The sequence below is a fragment of the Lathyrus oleraceus genome, chromosome 6 (assembly GCF_024323335.1).
Source record: "Lathyrus oleraceus cultivar Zhongwan6 chromosome 6, CAAS_Psat_ZW6_1.0, whole genome shotgun sequence".
In the NCBI taxonomy this organism is placed as follows: Eukaryota; Viridiplantae; Streptophyta; class Magnoliopsida; order Fabales; family Fabaceae; genus Lathyrus; species Lathyrus oleraceus.
Window position 1 is genome coordinate 189,832,722 of NC_066584.1, and position 18,724 is coordinate 189,851,445.

General features: G+C 40.7%; 1 protein-coding gene across 1 annotated transcript; it reads right to left on the reverse strand.

Moving 5' to 3' along the window:
* Window positions 1-403: 403 nt before the first annotated feature.
* On the reverse strand, window positions 404-17,210 carry LOC127094691 (inactive receptor-like serine/threonine-protein kinase At2g40270). The gene is made up of 3 exons (XM_051033492.1): window positions 16,872-17,210; window positions 5,996-6,188; window positions 404-1,014 (listed from the first exon to the last, which is right to left on the reverse strand). The coding sequence occupies exons 1-3, from the start codon at window positions 17,208-17,210 to the stop codon at window positions 404-406; spliced, it is 1,143 nt and encodes a 380-aa protein (XP_050889449.1).
* Window positions 17,211-18,724: the final 1,514 nt, after the last annotated feature.

Below are 18,724 nucleotides of genomic sequence, written 5' to 3' on the forward strand. Positions count from 1 at the left end.
ACTCTGCGAAGCTCCTTTTGTGCTCAGAAATTGGAGTGGCCTTTTTTGATGCTAGAATCGGAACGGTAATCTGAGCATGAACTTTCTCCTTGAATTTTGTCTTAATTCCAAATTGGGGATTTTCTGGATTTCTGCATCTTTTACTAATTAATTTGTTCTTTTTACTGCAGTGAAAATTTGAACATCGGTTTCGGTTTTGTACTCGGTTTTGGGTAGCTTGTGCATATGTTGTTGCATTCAGTTATTTTTCTTTTCTTCCCTTTGTTCTTTCTGAAATTTGTTTATCTCTGCCTCCACAGAATGGGCTAATATTTTCTTGGTCTCCATCTTGTCAGCAGCATAATTTGGATTTTGTCTTCAAAATCAACTTCAGATGTATCGATCAACTGATAGCTGGTGCGGATCACATGGGAAACATCATAACTGTGAGATGAAGGAAACAATCTTCAAGCTTTCCTTTTATTGAAAATATCAATGCCGTCAAGTTGTAACCAGAAGGTTCTAAATTGACTGTTATGGTTTGGTGTGTTCCTTGCAGGTTATGGTTATGTTTGCTGTAATGACAATGCCTACATTCACTTACGGTAATTTGAGTGATTCCAATTGGCTTAATTGACTTGAAATCCAGGAGAAGGAGTGAAGCTATTTCTTTCAAGAAACTTAAGTCCGAGATTTTGGCGGCGTAGTCGTCAGTGAGTTGAACAGATGAAGTGTTTAGGCTGCTATGGGCGAGCGGAGGGTTTAGCTGGTGCATATGTTGAAGGCAGTAAACCGTGCCAATTGCAACTCTAAGTCTTGTTCCCCAATCCAAGTGTTCGGCTTCTTTTACGTGTAAATGCTCGAAGAGTGTTCCATTTGGCGCGTATTCGAAAACCACCATTCTGGTGAATGGCTCGTCTTCTTCGCAAAATCCAAGAAGATTTACGGAATTCTCGTGGTTCATCTTTGGTAATGTATCTATCTTCTTACGAAATTGGACTTCGCAAGTCTTTGACCAATCTTTCAACGATGTCACTGTGTCGCATCCCGCGAAAAATCAACCGGCGAGCCTAAAAATAAAAACACACAGAGCCGCCACTAAACGTTATTTATCCCAAGATAGGGAAAGGAAACGCTCAGAGAAACCTGGAAAGACGTGGTCTCGCGACCAGAGAGAAAAGGTTCGGGAGTCGGTTACGCAAGGGGAAGGTATTAGCACCCCTCACGTCCGTCGTACTCGACGGGATCCACGTCCTAGAATAAAGAAAAGGTTGCTAAACATCACACACACACACGGGGAACGCAGGTGGGGTTAAGAGAAGGGAGCTCGATAAGGTATCGCACCTTATGCCTACATATCTTGTCTGCTACAAGAATCAGAGCCACTGTAGTTCGGCTTACGCACGCCAAACAATACAAAACATACAAACAAGCAAGGGTGGCAAACATGGAGCCCGACAACCACTGGATGGAATTACGTCGGCATCCGAACCAAAACACACTCAAAAGGGCAAACGTGGAGCCCGACAGCCAATTACTGGGCTTACGTCGGCATCCGAACCCAAACATATAATCGGATAACAAGTAAACACACGCAAAAAAGAAAAAGGTTGCCCGGAGTGGTCTCGCACGACCACCTGCCTACATACCTCGTCTGGCACGAGGATCAGGGCGATGTAGTTCCCCTGAAAGGGACTAAATTGCTAACCAGAAACCGGGGAAAAATACACAACTAGGGAGCTGAGACTCGAGCCTAATGTTGTCATGCATCGTTAACCCTAAGTTCGGTTTTCTATCCTACTTGCATAAGCAAACTAACCTAACCAGGAAAGAAGCTAGCACACAAGCATACAATCATATATCATCAAATGAGAACAGGTATCTCAACCAAGCATGTCAATCAGATATCCACATAACACGCACTATAGCCAAACAAGGGGCTCAATCAATCAGGTTTGACTGCCTAAGCAATCGTCTGTACAGACTGTGTTTGCTCTTAACCTTGCCATTACGAGGCTAAGGTGAAGCAGATGATGGGATGAAGTGAGGATCAGACCTCACAGCTCTTATCCCTAACCAGGGAGAGCTGACAAATGAGCATGGGTCCAGAATAGGGGAACCCTTCTATACTCGATAACTCTGACTCAATGTGCACTGCACGGGATCTTGGGCTTTTGATCTCAATGCTACAACCATGTAATGGGAGCAAGGAGAAGACTCAACTGAATAGTGGGGGACAGGTTGCTTGTCCCTACCTTCCACCAATTGCCTTACTTGAAGGGCTTTTCCTGCTTGGCTTAAAAATAAACATACACAAGCATTGCCTCTTAAGGAGGACTTCAGACAATTTGCCCGGCCCGGTAACAGCCGGGTCTCCAGACTACATGAAGTCAAGAGGACTTACCTCAATGCAAGTTGCTTAAGCAACGCAAAGCAAAAGTTCACAAGGAACTGAGCAACTAAAGTACCTGGAAATAATCCAACACAGTCAGTATTCAATCAGACAAATTGTACAGCAAACAATCAAACAGTTTAAACAATACAACACAAAGCAAGCTCAAGGCTTAAGCCCAAACTCCAACACCTACAAAACAATGTTATGTTAGTGTACAAACATCCACAACATCAATTAAAATCAACTTGTATCATTCTCCATGTACATTATGCTTTTGATCCTGAAAAACCAAGCAAATATTAGTAACTAGACCACTAGGCCAAGCCTAGGGTCCAAAAGCAAGAAAAAACTCAAAACAGCAAGGTATTCATCATCCAACATCAAATTATCATCAAACACAAGCAAACATCATTGGTCTCATGTTTATATCATCCATTATGTTCAATTCATGCACAAAACAAGGCACATTGGTTCAAATGAAGCACCAAGCATACAAACAGAATTATTGCATTCAAATCCATACCAAAACACATCCAAAAATTCTCAAATTAATTACACCTAAACAGGGGTCAATCAAGGTCTACCATGTCAAATTTGAGCTTAATTGGGCAAATGGAACCATGTTAATGAAAATCAACAAAAATAGACACAGTTACATGCTTCAATTCACAACATCAATGCATACATCCACTTCAAAAATTCATAACTCAATGAAAACAGAAAAGAAATGGATGAGACCAAAACAGGGAGGTCACACAACGTGTCTAGTTCATGCATATCAAATTTCATGGCCATACAATACAATATGAGGATTTCCCAATCAATCTACCAACATGTATCACATGAGCTTGCAATTTCAATCACCAGAAATGAAAAATCATGATTAAATTGAAAATGCAATGAAAAATTCTACAAAAATTCATACAACATCCTAACATATCAACAAGTCATCATGCAAAATTTCAGCCAATTCCAACATGCATAGGTCATCCAATTAAATTCAACAAGTTGACATCAAGAGGTGTGACACCAATTGTCACACCTAAGTTCCAGAATTTGCTGCTCTCTAACCAGGTATCAAAAATTCATGAAATTTACATATAAATAATCCTCAATGAGTCAAGAACCACCACAAAAATTTTCAGCCATTTATTTTATGATATGAGTATTTCATGATCAAATTGCCAAAATGTATCAAAAATGGACACATGTGAAACAAGTCTAAGTCAAACAAGATATTTGCCAAGCACAACTTTGACCAATAGGTCAAAAAAATCCTACACAAGTCAACAAAGTCAAGGAAAAAACCTCCATATTTTTAGGAATTTTTTACTATTTTTTATGAATTTTTTAAAGTCATTAAACATTTTTAATAATTATTATGAATTTAATGGAATTACATAATGGCAGAACTGTAAATATATTTGGCGCGGGAGGGAAACTTCATATTCAAATTTTCAAACCAAAAATTGGATCAAACACTCAAAAAAAATCAGAAAATCTCTCTCTTCCTCACGCGTTTCCAGAAAAAGTGCGAACATGAAGAACACCAAATCTTAACGAAAATTAACAATCCGCATATGGTTGGAAAGGTCTTCTAACCTAGAATCCAAATACGAACCTAATTTTGTCTAACCATTCCTAAATCATACGAATCGATGAGGTTAGGGTTTTGGATCATAACTTCAAATCGAGATTGCGCAGCCTACGGTACATCATTCGCAAAACCGAAAGCATCACAGTACTCTACGATCAATGCTCTACACAAAGCATACAACAATTCATTGAATCTTGAAATTCGAAAAAACTCCAAACCTGAAATGGCAGTGTATTTCGTGCCGTTCTTTCTGCAAATAAGCTCCAAACAGGTGAAGTATACACTAGTAGAAGGTGAGTAGAAGAGTTGGATTCGAATGTAATGGCTTCTAATGCTCGAATTCAAGATTCACCATGAATGATGCACTTTTGGACAGCTATGAATTACCACTCCTTGTGCTCCAATGACCAAAAACAGTTTGAGATGATGATGAGAGGAGTTCAAATCAAGAAGAAATTCGAGAATCGGTTAAGATTTGATGAAGTTTTATGAAGTTTTGTGTTTATGGTGTTCTTGAGATTTTGAGAGAAAACTTGAGAATTTGGAAAGTTTGAGATCCAATCTTGGTAAAAGTGATTTTCTGTTATGATTAGAAGGAGATTTAGATTATATATGATACCTTAATCTTCCACTAATCCACTTAATTAACCAAAAGCATTGTTAGTGTAAATGGCAATTTTCAAAGGAGGGGTAAAATTGGAATTTCACCATGACAGCTAGTGCCACCTGTTTTGACAGCACATACACCTTCTAAATATCATATGTGAACTGTAGAAACTTGTTTCATGTCCATTGGTTGCTCCATTCTCAAATTCACTATGTGTATGCAAAATGTCCAATTTATGCACTTTCATTCTTCAAGCCAAATCTCAATTTAAAAGGCCTATGCATGAAATGAATATTCAAACACACTCTAAATGCCATTCCTGAGGTGTTGGAAAAAGTCCCATTCAAAAATTCCAATTATTTTGACATTTGGACGATTTTGCCCCTGGTCCAATTCAGCTGTCCAGTTGAAAAGTGACTTTTTGCCTTGGCCACTTTTGGGAAAATCCAATGATGCACCCTCAAAGTACATGTTAAATGGAGTTTGTGCATATAAAGAACTTGCAATTTGGACAAAGTATGTGGTAGTTATGGCCTCCTGATTACGGGTCTTTTCTGAAATTCACTGAGCCATATCTTGCAAACCACACATTGGATTTTCAAGTTCTTGGACTTTTTGGAAAGGTGAGAACAAGATCTACATCTGTCATGTTGAACAATTTTTCATTTGAAGCTTCCTTGGACATCTGTTTTTGAGGTCAAAAAACTTTCCATTTTTGGAAACTTCAGTTACAAGTCACCTGCTATTTTTGGCAGTTTTTGTCCTGACTTGATTTTCTTCATTCTTAAGCTTTGAGATGACATATAACACTTGTTCCAACATGAATGAAGTGTGTCTAACTTGTTTTCACCTCCAAATCCATCAGATCATGTACAGTTGACCACAGTTGACTTTTCATCGGACAGATGAATCTGGCAATGCATAGATCAATTTGAACCCCAATCTTCAACTGAAATGGCTCAAGGGTGAAACCCCAGCCTCAATAAGCACAACATAATCACAAAATGAACCTCATATCCATCACAAACCTCATCTCCTGATCCAGCCCTGATTGGCCCAATGCAACTGATTAGGGTTGACCAGTGGTCAAAACCCTAATCTCAAGGAACATTCTTCAATCTCCTGATGACATCCAACCATGATGATGATGATGTATCAATTCAAACAATATGAAGACCAATATCCCTTGAGAATCATGAAACCCTAATTCACAGCCCAATCCTCAGATGGCCATGATCAGTCAACAAACCCTAGTCTTGCACCTTTGAACTTCCTCATCTCCTGATCAAGACTTGGGAAGATGGCTTGCACTATGTAACCACATGCTATGCAATATGAGATGCCTAATGCCCTAAAATTATATGCAAAATATGTTAATGTTAGTCCCAAGAGAGGAGGGCAAATTTTGAGGTGTTACACACTGTAACAGAAACCACGGCTATTTCGACACCGCTAGATAGAGTCCTTTTGTACACTGTGTAAATGCTTCCAACGGGTGAAGTACCGATTACATTACCAAAATCTTCGCACGCTGCTTCAAGCTCTGATCTCTTTAGCTTCGGCACCCCTGTCACAAATGCCTTCTGAAGCTGTCCACTTAATCCGGTAGCCTACGGTTTAACAGTCGCCACCTTGTTGGTTTTCCAGAGATATACGACAATGATTGAAACAATAATAAATGCAGCACCCTTCCGTGATGATAACAACGAAGACCATTGTAGGAACTTCACAGACCTTGTTGCTTTAGATCACTGAAAGCATTATCGGCTATGTGTTTGTCTAACAATGCATCCTTGTCGTCAACCGAAGCATAACAATTAACACTCCATTATAGCTTCTGCTGTGGGGAACCAAACAATTATCGGCAGTTACGGTGAGTTTTTTCGATGCTGTCATGTTCTTTCCAATTTGCTGTTGTGGCTTTTGTAAATGAAACCGGGACTGCTGTGATATTGCAGGTTATCGGCAATCAGCAGTGTTGATGCTGTAGCGGTTGTTGTCGCGGATTCATGTAAGACTCCATTGGATTCAAAAAACCTTGAAAATCCGTAGCTTCCTTGAGGCTGCAGCGCAATGCCAGGCTTTGACAGGAGAATTCAATATCCCCATGATGGCCTGAACTGCACGTTTCTCTCTATTGTATGATCTTCAATGCATTGGAAAACTGTTTCCATACAATGACGATTTTGGGCCATTATAACTTCATTATCTGGCATGAAAGAGAAGTTCCTAATGATATTTGAAGCAGCAACAGCACATTGTTGTTTTTCTGCTCGCCCTTCATCATCTAAGTTAAATAGACCCTCTTCATCAAACCGCAACTCTGAAAAGCGAGGTTTTGTTGTGCCATTCTGCTGTGTTGATGATCCACCGCCGGTGGCCCCACCGACTTTGCTTTGGTCTCTCTTCTGCATTTCTCTTTTTTAGGGATTTCCTTATTGAAACTTTGTAAATCCATGTTTGTAATGAGTATGAGTACGAATTGTAATTGTGAAAATTAATAGGGATGCAGGTTGTTGTTATGGAACTCTTTTGGAATTGGGATTTGTTTTTTTTTGAATAATTGTTTTGGGTTAATGAATTTTGGGTTAATTGGTTAATTTTTATGATTGAATGGATTTGGATGTGAAATGGATATGAAATGGATTTTGTTTCCAAATGGATAATGAAAATGGATGTGGATTTTGGGTATAGTTTGAAACAAAAATGGATTTAAAAATAGAGTTGGGTTATTGGATATTTGATTATAAAAATGGATGTGGATTTTTTAGGAATAATCCAATATTAGTTTGAATATCAATTTAATTAATAATAACAAATTAGCAAAAACCAAATTAAAAACAAATTAATCTATAATTCATTTAAAATTACTTGGATACCAACTCTAACATTCATTTGGAAATTAAAATCGATTAGAGTTTGAATCATTAGTAAAATAAACAATTAAGATTAAATTGACAATTGGAATTAAACTTAATTCGAAATTAAAATCAAATTGAAAAATAAAAATAAAATAAAAAAATAAGATATTAAAATCCATTTTATAATCAAAAGCACCATGATCAAAAAGGCATAGACAATGACCAATGTGTAACAAAAATATGGATTTGGGAATGAATGTATGCAAATGAATTTTTAGGCCAAGTGCAAAATAAAAGAAAAATGGAAAAATTTCAGGATCAAAATCGGGGTATGACAGTTGCCCCTATTTAAGTATCTTCAACTAGAGAATATGAAGCAGGACACTCTTCATATGATCATAGTGGGAGATGGTTTTATACTAAGAAGACCCGGGTTTTGATCCTGAATCCCTATGACATGATGTGATATGATATGATATGATATGATACGCATGGATGCATGATTTTTTTTTATCTGCTAAGGATATGGGGGACCCTTGACAGGAGATGCTACTAGACATACCAACATGTGGGGAATACTGATGATCCACAGGGAGACAGGCAAATGGGGTAAAAAAACAACTTGCTGGGGAAACAGTCCTGCTGGAGAATCAGACACACACTGGGGAGTACTCAAAGTGAAAGTTGATAAATAACATTCAGAGTACAAGAGATTTCGGTAGTAAGTTCACATATGACTTACTAGACCCGAATAAGAAAGAAAATGCATAACAGGTTCAGACACAACAAACAGGTTCATATATGACCTGACAAATGCTGGGGAATAATCATGGGGAAAAACTCTTCAGAACAGGTTCATATATGACCTGACACCGGAATAAAGCTCAACAACAGGTTCATACATGACCTGAATAGTATTGAACAAAGAATCTTCAGAACAGGTTCAAGTATGACCTGACACCGGAATAAAGCTCAACAACAGGTTCATATATGACCTGAATAATATTGAACATACAGAGAAAAAATCTTCAGAGCAGGTTCAAGTATGACCTGACACCGGAATAAAGCTCAACAACAGGTTCATACATGACCTGAATAGTATTGAACAAAAGTTGGAAAAAACCCTTCAGAGCAGGTTCAAGTATGACCTGACACCGGAATAAAAGCTCAACAGCAGGTTCAGATATGACCTGAATAGTATTGAACAAAAGTTGGAAAAACCCTTCAGAGCAGGTTCAAGCATGACCTGACACCGGAATAAAAGCTCAACAGCAGGTTCAGATATGACCTGAATAGTATTGAACAAAAGTTGGAAAAACTCTTCAGAGCAGGTTCAAGTATGACCTGACACCGGAATAAAAGCTCAAACAGCAGGTTCAGATATGACCTGAATAGTCTTGAACAAACAGAGAAAAAATCTTCAGTACAGGTTCAAGTATGACCTGATACCGGAATGAGGGTTCAACAACAGGTTCATACATGACCTGAATAGTATTGAATAACAGGAAAAACTTCTGAACAGGTTCATGTATGACCTGATACTGGAATAACAACAATTGGACTCTGACCATAAGCAATGGACCACAACCAGCTTTTAACGGATTTTGCCAACAACAATTGGACTTGAAAATGGCTGCGAAAACCGGATGTTGGTTTAAGGATACCAAAGACAAACTGGAATCAAAGGTCAAAGGATCATAGGATCGACAACAAGACCTGAGTCAATGCAAAATGAGCGCGAATTACATTTCGGCTATGCATGATTTGAATTTCCTTTTATGCATGATATATGAATGATCATGATTATGAGAATGCTGACACTGGGCAGACTGGGAGTTTGTAGGGACTGAGATTCTGATTCCTCAACACCAATAACTCATACTCGTACAATTAATAGGCGCATCCAGAGGAGAAACTATCATGATTGACAGTTATAAACAACCAAAGGTCCATCCTTATAAAGGATTAATGAGTTATATTCCATGGGGACTTTTGTTGGTGCTCTAGGAACATTTATGCAACCTTGAGGCTTTTGGGGAAACAAATGATTTTCCTTCGATTTTCACATGTATCAAAGCAAATTCGTTCTAAGTTTCAAATTCTTTTTCCAAGTTTCAAAATTTCATTATTAACAAATAAATGACATTTTGCATAACAAAGAAAAGCATAGATGAACACAAATTAACAATGATTGGGAAAACTTGTATTTTATTCAAGAATGGTAGCACACAAATGGCGTAGCTCCATAGAGTGTTACAATTTTTTTTGAAAATGGCAATAAGGAAAGGTTTACATTGAATTCAGTGACCACTAACATCCTTAATAGATATGATCCCCCAAAAACCTTGCTCCTAAGGGGAGTGGCTGGATTAATCTTCTACCTCAAATTCTTCGGTATTAATCAGTAACAACTGATGCAGTTTATGCCTTTATGCCCCTAACTTTTGCCTGGATCGCCCTTTCGGGTTTTCAATCCAGCGGGGCGCTCTTTTTTGCCTAAGTCGCCTTTTCAGGTTTTCAACTTAGCGAGCTACCATTTTTATTCATCCCTAACTTTTGCCTAGACCGCCCTTTCGGGTTTTCAGTCCACCGGGATACCCTTTTTTTGCCTAAATCGCCCTTTCAGGTTTTCGATTTAGCGGGTTTTTATTAGGCATAGTATTTTTTAACTGCATCAGAGTTCACGGGGTGTAAGAGCTCTTCATCATCCATAGTTGTGAGAATCAAGGCACCTCCGGAGAAAGCTTTCTTCACAACATATGGGCCTTCATAATTGGGAGTCCACTTCCCACGTGAATCCTTGTGTATTGGCAAGATCTTCTTAAGCACGAGGTCTCCTTCTCTGAATTCCCGAACACGTACTTTCTTGTCAAAAGCCCTTTTAAGCCGTTTCTGGTATAATTGTCCATGGCACAAAGAAGTCAATCGCTTCTCATCTATGAGGTTCAACTGATCAAATCTATTTTGAATCCACTCAGCCTCTTCTAGCTTGGTTTCCATCAAGATTCTCATTGAAGGTATCTCTACTTCAATTGGGAGAACTACTTCCATCCCATATACCAAAGAGAACGGGGTTGCCCCTGTTGAAGTGCGGACGGAAGTCCCATATCCATGCAGTGCAAAGGGTAGCATTTCGTGCCAATCCTTATAGGTTTTTACCATTTTCTGCAGGATCTTCTTGATGTTTTTATTAGCGGCTTCAACAGCGCCATTCATCTTTGGACGATATGGTGAAGAATTATGGTGCTCAATCTTGAAGCTCTCGCATAATTCTTTCATGGTCTTATTGTTTAGATTCGTCCCATTATCTGTGATGATCCGGCTTGGAATTCCATAACGGCAAATGATCTCTTTCTTGAGAAACCGTGCAACCACTTGTTTTGTCACATTAGCGTAAGAGGCGGCTTCTACCCATTTGGTAAAGTAATCAATGTCAACCAGGATGAAGCGGTGACCATTGGAAGCTTTAGGCTCGATGGCGCCAATCATGTCGATGCCCCACATCGAGAAAGGCCAAGGTGACGTCAAAACATTTAGTAGAGTCGGAGGCACATGTACCTTGTCGGCATAGATTTGGCATTTATGACATTTTCTAGCATAATTGAAACAGTCGGATTCCATGGTCAACCAGTAATAACCAACCCTTAAAATCTTTTTGGCCATGGCATGCCCATTGGCATGAGTTCCAAAGGATCCTTCATGAATCTCCTTGATCAACAGATCCGCTTCACGTCCATCCACGCATCTGAGCAGAATCATGTCGTGATTTCTCTTGTACAACACACCATTGCTCAAGAAGAATTTGGATGCTAACCTCCTCAATGTTTTCTTGTCAAGGGTTGTGGCATCTGTTGGATATTCTTGATTTTGCAAAAAGCATTTGATGTCGTGAAACCAGGGTTTACCATCGGCTTCTTCTTCAACTGACTGGCAGTAGGCAGGCTCAATTTTCCGCTCGATCTGAATGAGAGGTGCTTCATTATGGAATCTGACTTGGTACATTGAAGCCAACATAGCCAAAGCATCGGCGATTTGATTCTCAGTTCTCGGAATATGACGGAAAGTGATTTCGTCAAAGTACTTTATTAATTCCATGACATAGGCACGATACGGGATCAGCTTGGTATCACGGGTTTCCCATTCGCCCTTGACTTGGTATATCACCAAGGCTGAGTCTCCACATACTTCGAGGATTTTGATTCGGAGATCAATTGCTGCTTCAAGGCCTAGGATGCACGCCTCGTATTCTGCTATATTGTTCGTGCAGTCAAAACACAACCTTGCTGTGAAAGGAGTGTATCCACCATTCGGATTTAATAGAACAGCTCCTACGCCATGCCCCATGTAATTGGAGGAACCATCAAACATGAGCTTCCACCGAGATCCGGGTTCAGGCCCTTCATCAGGTCCTGGGATTTCACAATCCTTTACTACCATAATGTCTTCATCAGGGAAGTCAAATTTCAACGACTGGTAATCTTCAACGGGTTGGTTTGCCAGGTAATCAGACAACACACTTCCTTTAATGGCTTTCTGAGATACATATTGGATGTCATACTCAGATAGTAACATCTGCCAACGGGCGAGTCTTCCAGTTAAAGCAGGCTTTTCAAAAATATACTTTATTGGATCCATTTTTGAAATCAAAAAAGTAGTGTGGCAAATCATGTATTGTCTTAGACGACGAGCGGCCCATGCTAAAGCGCAACAAGTTTTCTCTAAGAGTGAATATCGGGATTCACAATCGGTAAACCTCTTACTCAGATAATAGATAGCATGTTCCTTTCAACCGGTTTCGTCATGTTGTCCCAACACACATCCCATTGACTTTTCAAGCACAGTTAAGTACATAAAGAGTGGTCTCCCCTGAACAGGTGGAATTAGAATAGGGGGCTCTTGCAGGTACTGTCCGATTCTCTCAAAAGCCATTTGGCAGTCAGAATTCCATTCAACTGCTTGATCTTTTCGAAGCAATTTGAAGATAGGCTCACATGTGGCCGTCATATGTGAGATAAACCTTGAGATATAATTCAAACGTCCCAGGAATCCTCTAACTTCTTTCTCTGTACGCGGAGCAGGCATCTCTTGTATTGCCCTAACCTTGTCTGGATCCACCTCAATTCCTCTTTGACTAACAATGAAACCGAGCAACTTTCCAGACCGGACACCAAAGGTGCATTTAGTAGGATTCAGTCGTAGCCGAAATTTCCGAAGACGCTCAAATAGCCTTTGCAAGTGGTCTATGTGATCCTCTTCACTTTGAGATTTTGCAATCATATCATCCACATAAACCTCAATTTCCTTATGCATCATGTCATGGAAAAGAGTGACCATTGCTCTTTGGTAAGTTGCCCCAGCATTTTTGAGACCGAATGGCATTACCTTGTAGCAAAATGTTCCCCAAGGGGTGATGAATGTGGTCTTTTCCATGTCTTCTGGATCCATCTTGATTTGATTATAACCCGAGAATCCGTCCATAAAGGAGAAGACTGCGAACTTAGCAGTGTTGTCTACCAGAGTGTCAATATGTGGCAGGGGGAAATCGTCCTTTGGACTAGCTTTGTTTAGATCCCTATAATCAACACACATCCTGACCTTGCCATTCTTTTTGGGTACAGGTACTATGTTGGCTACCCATTGAGGGTACTTTGCAACTGCTAGAAAACCGGCATCAAATTGACGTTTCACCTCGTCACAAATCTTCAGAGCCATGTCGGGTCTTGCTCTTCGGAGCTTCTGCTTCACTGGCGGACAATCTGGCTGTAGTGGTAACTTGTGGACGACAATGTCAGTATCTAAACCTGGCATATCCTGATATGACCAAGCAAATACATCTACATATTCATGTAGCAACTTGATCAATCTTTCCTTGATGCTTGCCTTAAGTGTAGTCCCGACTTTGACCTCTTTCTTATCTTCTTCAGTGCCAAGGTTGATCGTTTCCACTGGTTCTTGATGTGGCTGAAGGGCCTTTGACTCGTGCTCAAGCATCCTTTCCAGTTCTTCTGGGAAATCACAATCTTCCTCGCTCTCCTCTTTCGCTTGGTAGATGGGGAGTTCAAAATTATAGGAAGTAGCGGGGTCATCGAATTCAACTGGTTTATTGATTATTCTGCATGTTTTTTAATGATGGTTTTTTTTAGAAAAATGGAAATAAAATGCAAAAGAAGTAAAAAAAATATTTTTGTAGTTTTTGAAAGGATTGCCATTTTAAGAAAAACAACAGATAAATGAACGACAAGAATTTGAACAAAATGCTCTTTATTTGTCATAATGATTTTTTGAAATTCAAAAGGGGCCCTACAAATGATCCATTAGCCTTGGGCAGAGCTAAGGATTTTCAAAAAAACACACAAAGGAAAACAACAATTACTTTGACACAGGAAAAACTTCTGGAATCTCAACCGCTTCCCAATTTGTCATGGCTGCTTCACATCGGTATATCAGATTTGATGTTTCTCCACCTTCAGTGTCATCTTCCACTGCACCAACTTGTTCTCCATGGATAAATCCTTTGCTCAGGAAAACTTCTTGAATGCTCCGCACACGGTCCTTTGCAGGGACCAGGGCTCCTCCATTAGCAGAAGGCTTGTACCCCAAACCAAAACGGTCATTTTTCTCATTGACGTTGATAACTTGCCCCCAACCTGCAGGGCCTCTACTTTCAACTGCTGATTTTGCGCTCTTCAAAGAGGCGAATGGCAAACTGGTTTTCTCAACAGGATCCTTAACTTCTTCAAGTGTGGCATTGGATATTTCAAGGGCTTGAAAAGAGGTTTCTAAGGCATCCTCATCAGCCTCAATATAACGGAAAGAGGAGAGTTGACTGATGATAAAATCCTCTTCACCTGAGACAATAACGAGCTTGTTATCGACAACGAACTTCATTTTTTGATGTAGAGTAGAAGTTACTGCCCCAGCGGCATGTATCCATGGGCGTCCCAAAAGGCAGCTATAAGCTGGATTTATGTCCATGACTTGGAAATTGATGGGGAATACATGCGGTCCAATCTGTATCGGTAACTCTACCTCCCCAACTACCGTCCTTCGTGAACCATCAAATGCTTTCACCACAAGCGCACTAGGCTTCAACTCTGAACCTTGATAAGATAATTTAGAAAGTGCCCTCTTTGGTAGAACATTGAGGGATGATCCAGTGTCAACTAAAACTCTGGCTAGAGCATCTTCTTGGCACTTTATGGATACGTGCAGAGCGCGGTTGTGATTCTTCCCCTCTTTGGGCAGCTCTTCATTGCTGAAGCTTAGAGTGTTGCAGGCTGTGATATTGGCGACCACTCCATCGAATTGGCCGACCGTTATATCTTGGGTAACATGAGCCTGAGCAAGCACTTTCAGCAGAGCCTCCCTATGAGCTTCGGAATTCAGAAGCAAAGACAAGATAGATATTTTTGATGGTGTTTGATGTAATTGATCAACTATCTTGTAATCAGATTTCTTTATTATCCTTAGGAACTCACTTGCTTCATCTGTTTGCGCAGCCGGCTGTGCCCCTCCACGTTCTGGGGTAGGATTTACATTTGTAGCTCCCCTTGTTGGCTCTTGAGGGTTCACATCAAAATTGGGAGTATAAATCCGACCACTGCGGGTCATCCTGCTTGTCCCTGCGATGTTAGTGATGTCGGTGTCAACATTCTCCAAAACTTCCTTACTTTCAGCAATTTTGGGCTTTCCATCCACCACTCCATCTAACACTGTTATGTCGTACTTCCAGGGTACTGCCTTGGTACTTTCAAAAGGAAATGGGGTAGGCATGCAAACTACCACGGGTGATGGATGAACAACATCTCTTCTGTGATAAGTTACCTCAAACGGTTCTGGTATATTAAAAACGGGTTCAATGACCGAAACTTCCTCATTCGTTGTTGGACCACAAATTTGCAAAACGCCCTGATCCATCAAGTTCTGAATATCATTTTGCACCACTTTGCATCCTCTTGGATGAATGGCACATTCCTCACAGCTATCGTGACATGCGTCAATCAATCTAGCCCTCACCAATCCTGCATGAAGCGCTAGCAACGGAGTTTTAACATCTTCCACGTTTTTGATTACACACACATCAGAAGCATCTTCAACGGCATTAACATCACCATGTGCTGGTAAAGGGTTGTTCTTGACATTGGGTCCGACGTCTCGAAATGAAAGAATCTTCTTCTCAACCAGGTCTCGCACAATATGCTTTAAAGCATAACATCCTTCTAAATCATGTCCAGGGGCATCCCCATGGAAAGGACAATGGGCATCTGGATTGTACCACGGAGGCAAAGGATTTGGTGGAGGACCCAAAGATCTGGGAGTCACTAACCCTTTCTGTAGCAATGATGGGTACAATTCAGTGTATGTCATAGGGATTGAAGCAAACGGAAGTCTACTTCTCTGTACCCTATTTTGATTTTGAGGATTTTGTGGACGAGGAGCCTGTGCCCTCGGCTGTTGATAAGCAGGTGGTGCTGGTGCCTGCTGGTATATTGGCGCTTGTTGAGCGGGTGGATAAACATGAGCTTGTGGTTGGTTAAAATTTGGTGTGACTGCTGCCACATATGGTTGTTGAACATATTGTACTGGATAAATCGGTTGTTGTTGAGAAAATTGGTGTTGTTTCTTCCATGACTGACTCCTTCTTTGACTGGTTGACACTGCATTCGTATCCCCCTCCTTCTTTCTTTGAAATCCTCCAGGAAACTTTTTGGCATTACTACCAGATGTTTCAGAGGTAGTCGTCATCTTTCCATTCTTTAATCCAAGTTCGACCTTTATGCCTACAGCGACCAGGTCAGAGAAACTTGCAGATACACTACTTACCATTCTTTCATAAAACACAGGTTTAACTGTATCCATGAACCAATCCGCTAATTCCTTCTCAGCCAGAGGTGGTTCGACTTGCGAGGCCACTTCCCTCCATCTTTGCGCGTATTCCTTAAAAGACTCCTTGTCTTTCTGGGACATGCTGAGCAGCTGCCTCCTATCTGGGGCCATATCCATGTTATACTTGTAATGTTGGATGAAGGCATCAGATAAGTCTTGGAAACAACGGATCCTACTTTGATCAAGGCTTAAATACCACTTGGAGGGAGCACCCCTCAAGCTGTCCTGGAAGCAATGTATCATAAGCTTGTCATCCTCTACATGTGCAGCCATTTTTCGATAGTACATAATAAGGTGACTCTTAGGACACGAGTGGCCCTCATACTTATCGAAATCTGGGGTCTTGAACTTCGCAGGAATCACGAGACCGGACACTAAGCACATCTCCTTAGCGGTAGCACCAAAAACTTGGTCGCCTTCCATAGCCCTCAATCTCTTCTCAAGCAGCTGGTAATTCTCCTTCATCCCTCTTAGGTCTTCCTGCCTTTCCTCATCTTCATCTGAAAAGTCTGGAGCATGTTGTTGATCCTCAAAGTAGGGTTGTACATGTGCACGAACGAGAGGAGGTGCGAACGTGTGAACCACAGGATGATTTTCATTGATGGTCGGTAGAGGGGCCGTTTGCTGAGCGGATGGTGCAAAACCAGGTGCACCTTCAACTGTAGGCGTGAAACCGGGAGGTAAACCATAGGTTGGCCAGGTTGTTGGTACCGTCCTTGCAGGTTGGGGCTCAATCGTTGGACCGGCGATTTCTGAAACAACTGTTGTTTGGGCGTCCAACTTTGCCCTGATGACCTGTAATATTTCCATGACCTGACCCATGTTTCCACGTAGGTCTTCGAGCTCTGAGCTCACTCGCTCCAATTCATGCTCTTGATCTGCCATTCTTTGACGAGCTCTGGCACGAGTATTATACTGGTGTTGAAAATTCAGCGTGAAACTGGAGGAAGAAAGGACAGAATAAGACTCTGTTTTTTTTCTTTGAAAATGTATGAATGCATGTATGGATGCATCTTGTTTGCAAAACTCTTAGTTATCTTTATTATTTATTCAAGCAACGTTAGAGAATAACACGTAATAATTGAGAACTAAAATGACACCTTCCATTAATTAAAATCAGATTCGAATACAAAGAGATTTAACTTCAAGTACACACGATTCGAATACAAAAAATTTAAACACCAACAATTCAAATTCAAGTACAAGTAAACTTGAGTTCTGTCTCAGCTCTTAAGATCGTAGCCAGATCTGTGGTGAGCTCATTCATCATCTTCTTGATAAACTTGACGAAGTTGAAAACTTGAGGAGGCGTGTTTTCTGGACACATACACCAGTCCGCTTCCTGGAGTTTTTCTGGGAGTTCCAACATGTTGAGGTTCACAAACCTAGCCAAGTTGCGGAACTTGCCATTCCATTCAACATAGAGCTCTTGGAGTTCCTTGATGACCTTTTGATCTTCATCTAAGGTTGCTCTAGCTTCTCTGTACAACCTTTTCCAGTACACGCAATCATTTTTTAGGAGTAAGTAGGCTGCATCACCTTCTTGGCTCTCCAAAACTGCAAACCTCCTAGTAGCTTCTTCCAACTGGTACCTGAGATGGTGACAGTTTCTTTCAGCTTCTTCCTTTTGGAGGATCTCGCGAGACAACTTTTCCTCGCATTTCTTCAGAGCTTCCCTCAAGTCACGGATTTGTGCCTCAAAGTCAAGCTTAATTTCTTTTTTATCCATGAGAGATTTATCCAACAGCCTCCCTAACTCACAAATCCTATACTCAGCTTTCTTGAGCTCCTCCTTCCTGGTTCGGATCACTGATGTGGAACCCAATAGGATATGATCAAGATCATCTTTCTGGTCTTCTAAAAGCCTAGCTCTCTTGTTGCTATCCTCAAGTTCTTGGGCTTTTCCCTTACGTTCCTCTTTCAAATTCTGATTTTCCAAGATAACTCGGTTCATCTGAATTCGTAATTCGGCATTCTCCACTTCGAGCTCCTTAACCTTAGTAACGAGTTTCTCCATGTCCTCAGGGAGTATGGGCTCGGGCTCAGGAGTTTTAGGAAGAGCTGGAGCCTTTAAGATATATGGCAACTGGATTTTCTCAACTCTTTCTTTCATCCATTGCGTGTAAGGTTCTTTGGCAAGAATGTTTCTCTTTCCAAACTCTTTACCCATTCTTACAACCTTTAACCAAGCCTTTCGTACTGCTCTTACATCAGGATTGCTTGCTTGGATGTCGGAGAGCACAAATGGCTGTAAGTCCTTTGCGTCAGGAGGACCATCCATGGAGTAACCGTGTTGTAATCGAGATAACATAGGGTTATAGTTGATGCAACCCTTGGTACCCAACAACGGTACATTAGGAAATTCCCCACAGCTGACTATAATGTCTGGGGTTTCCCAC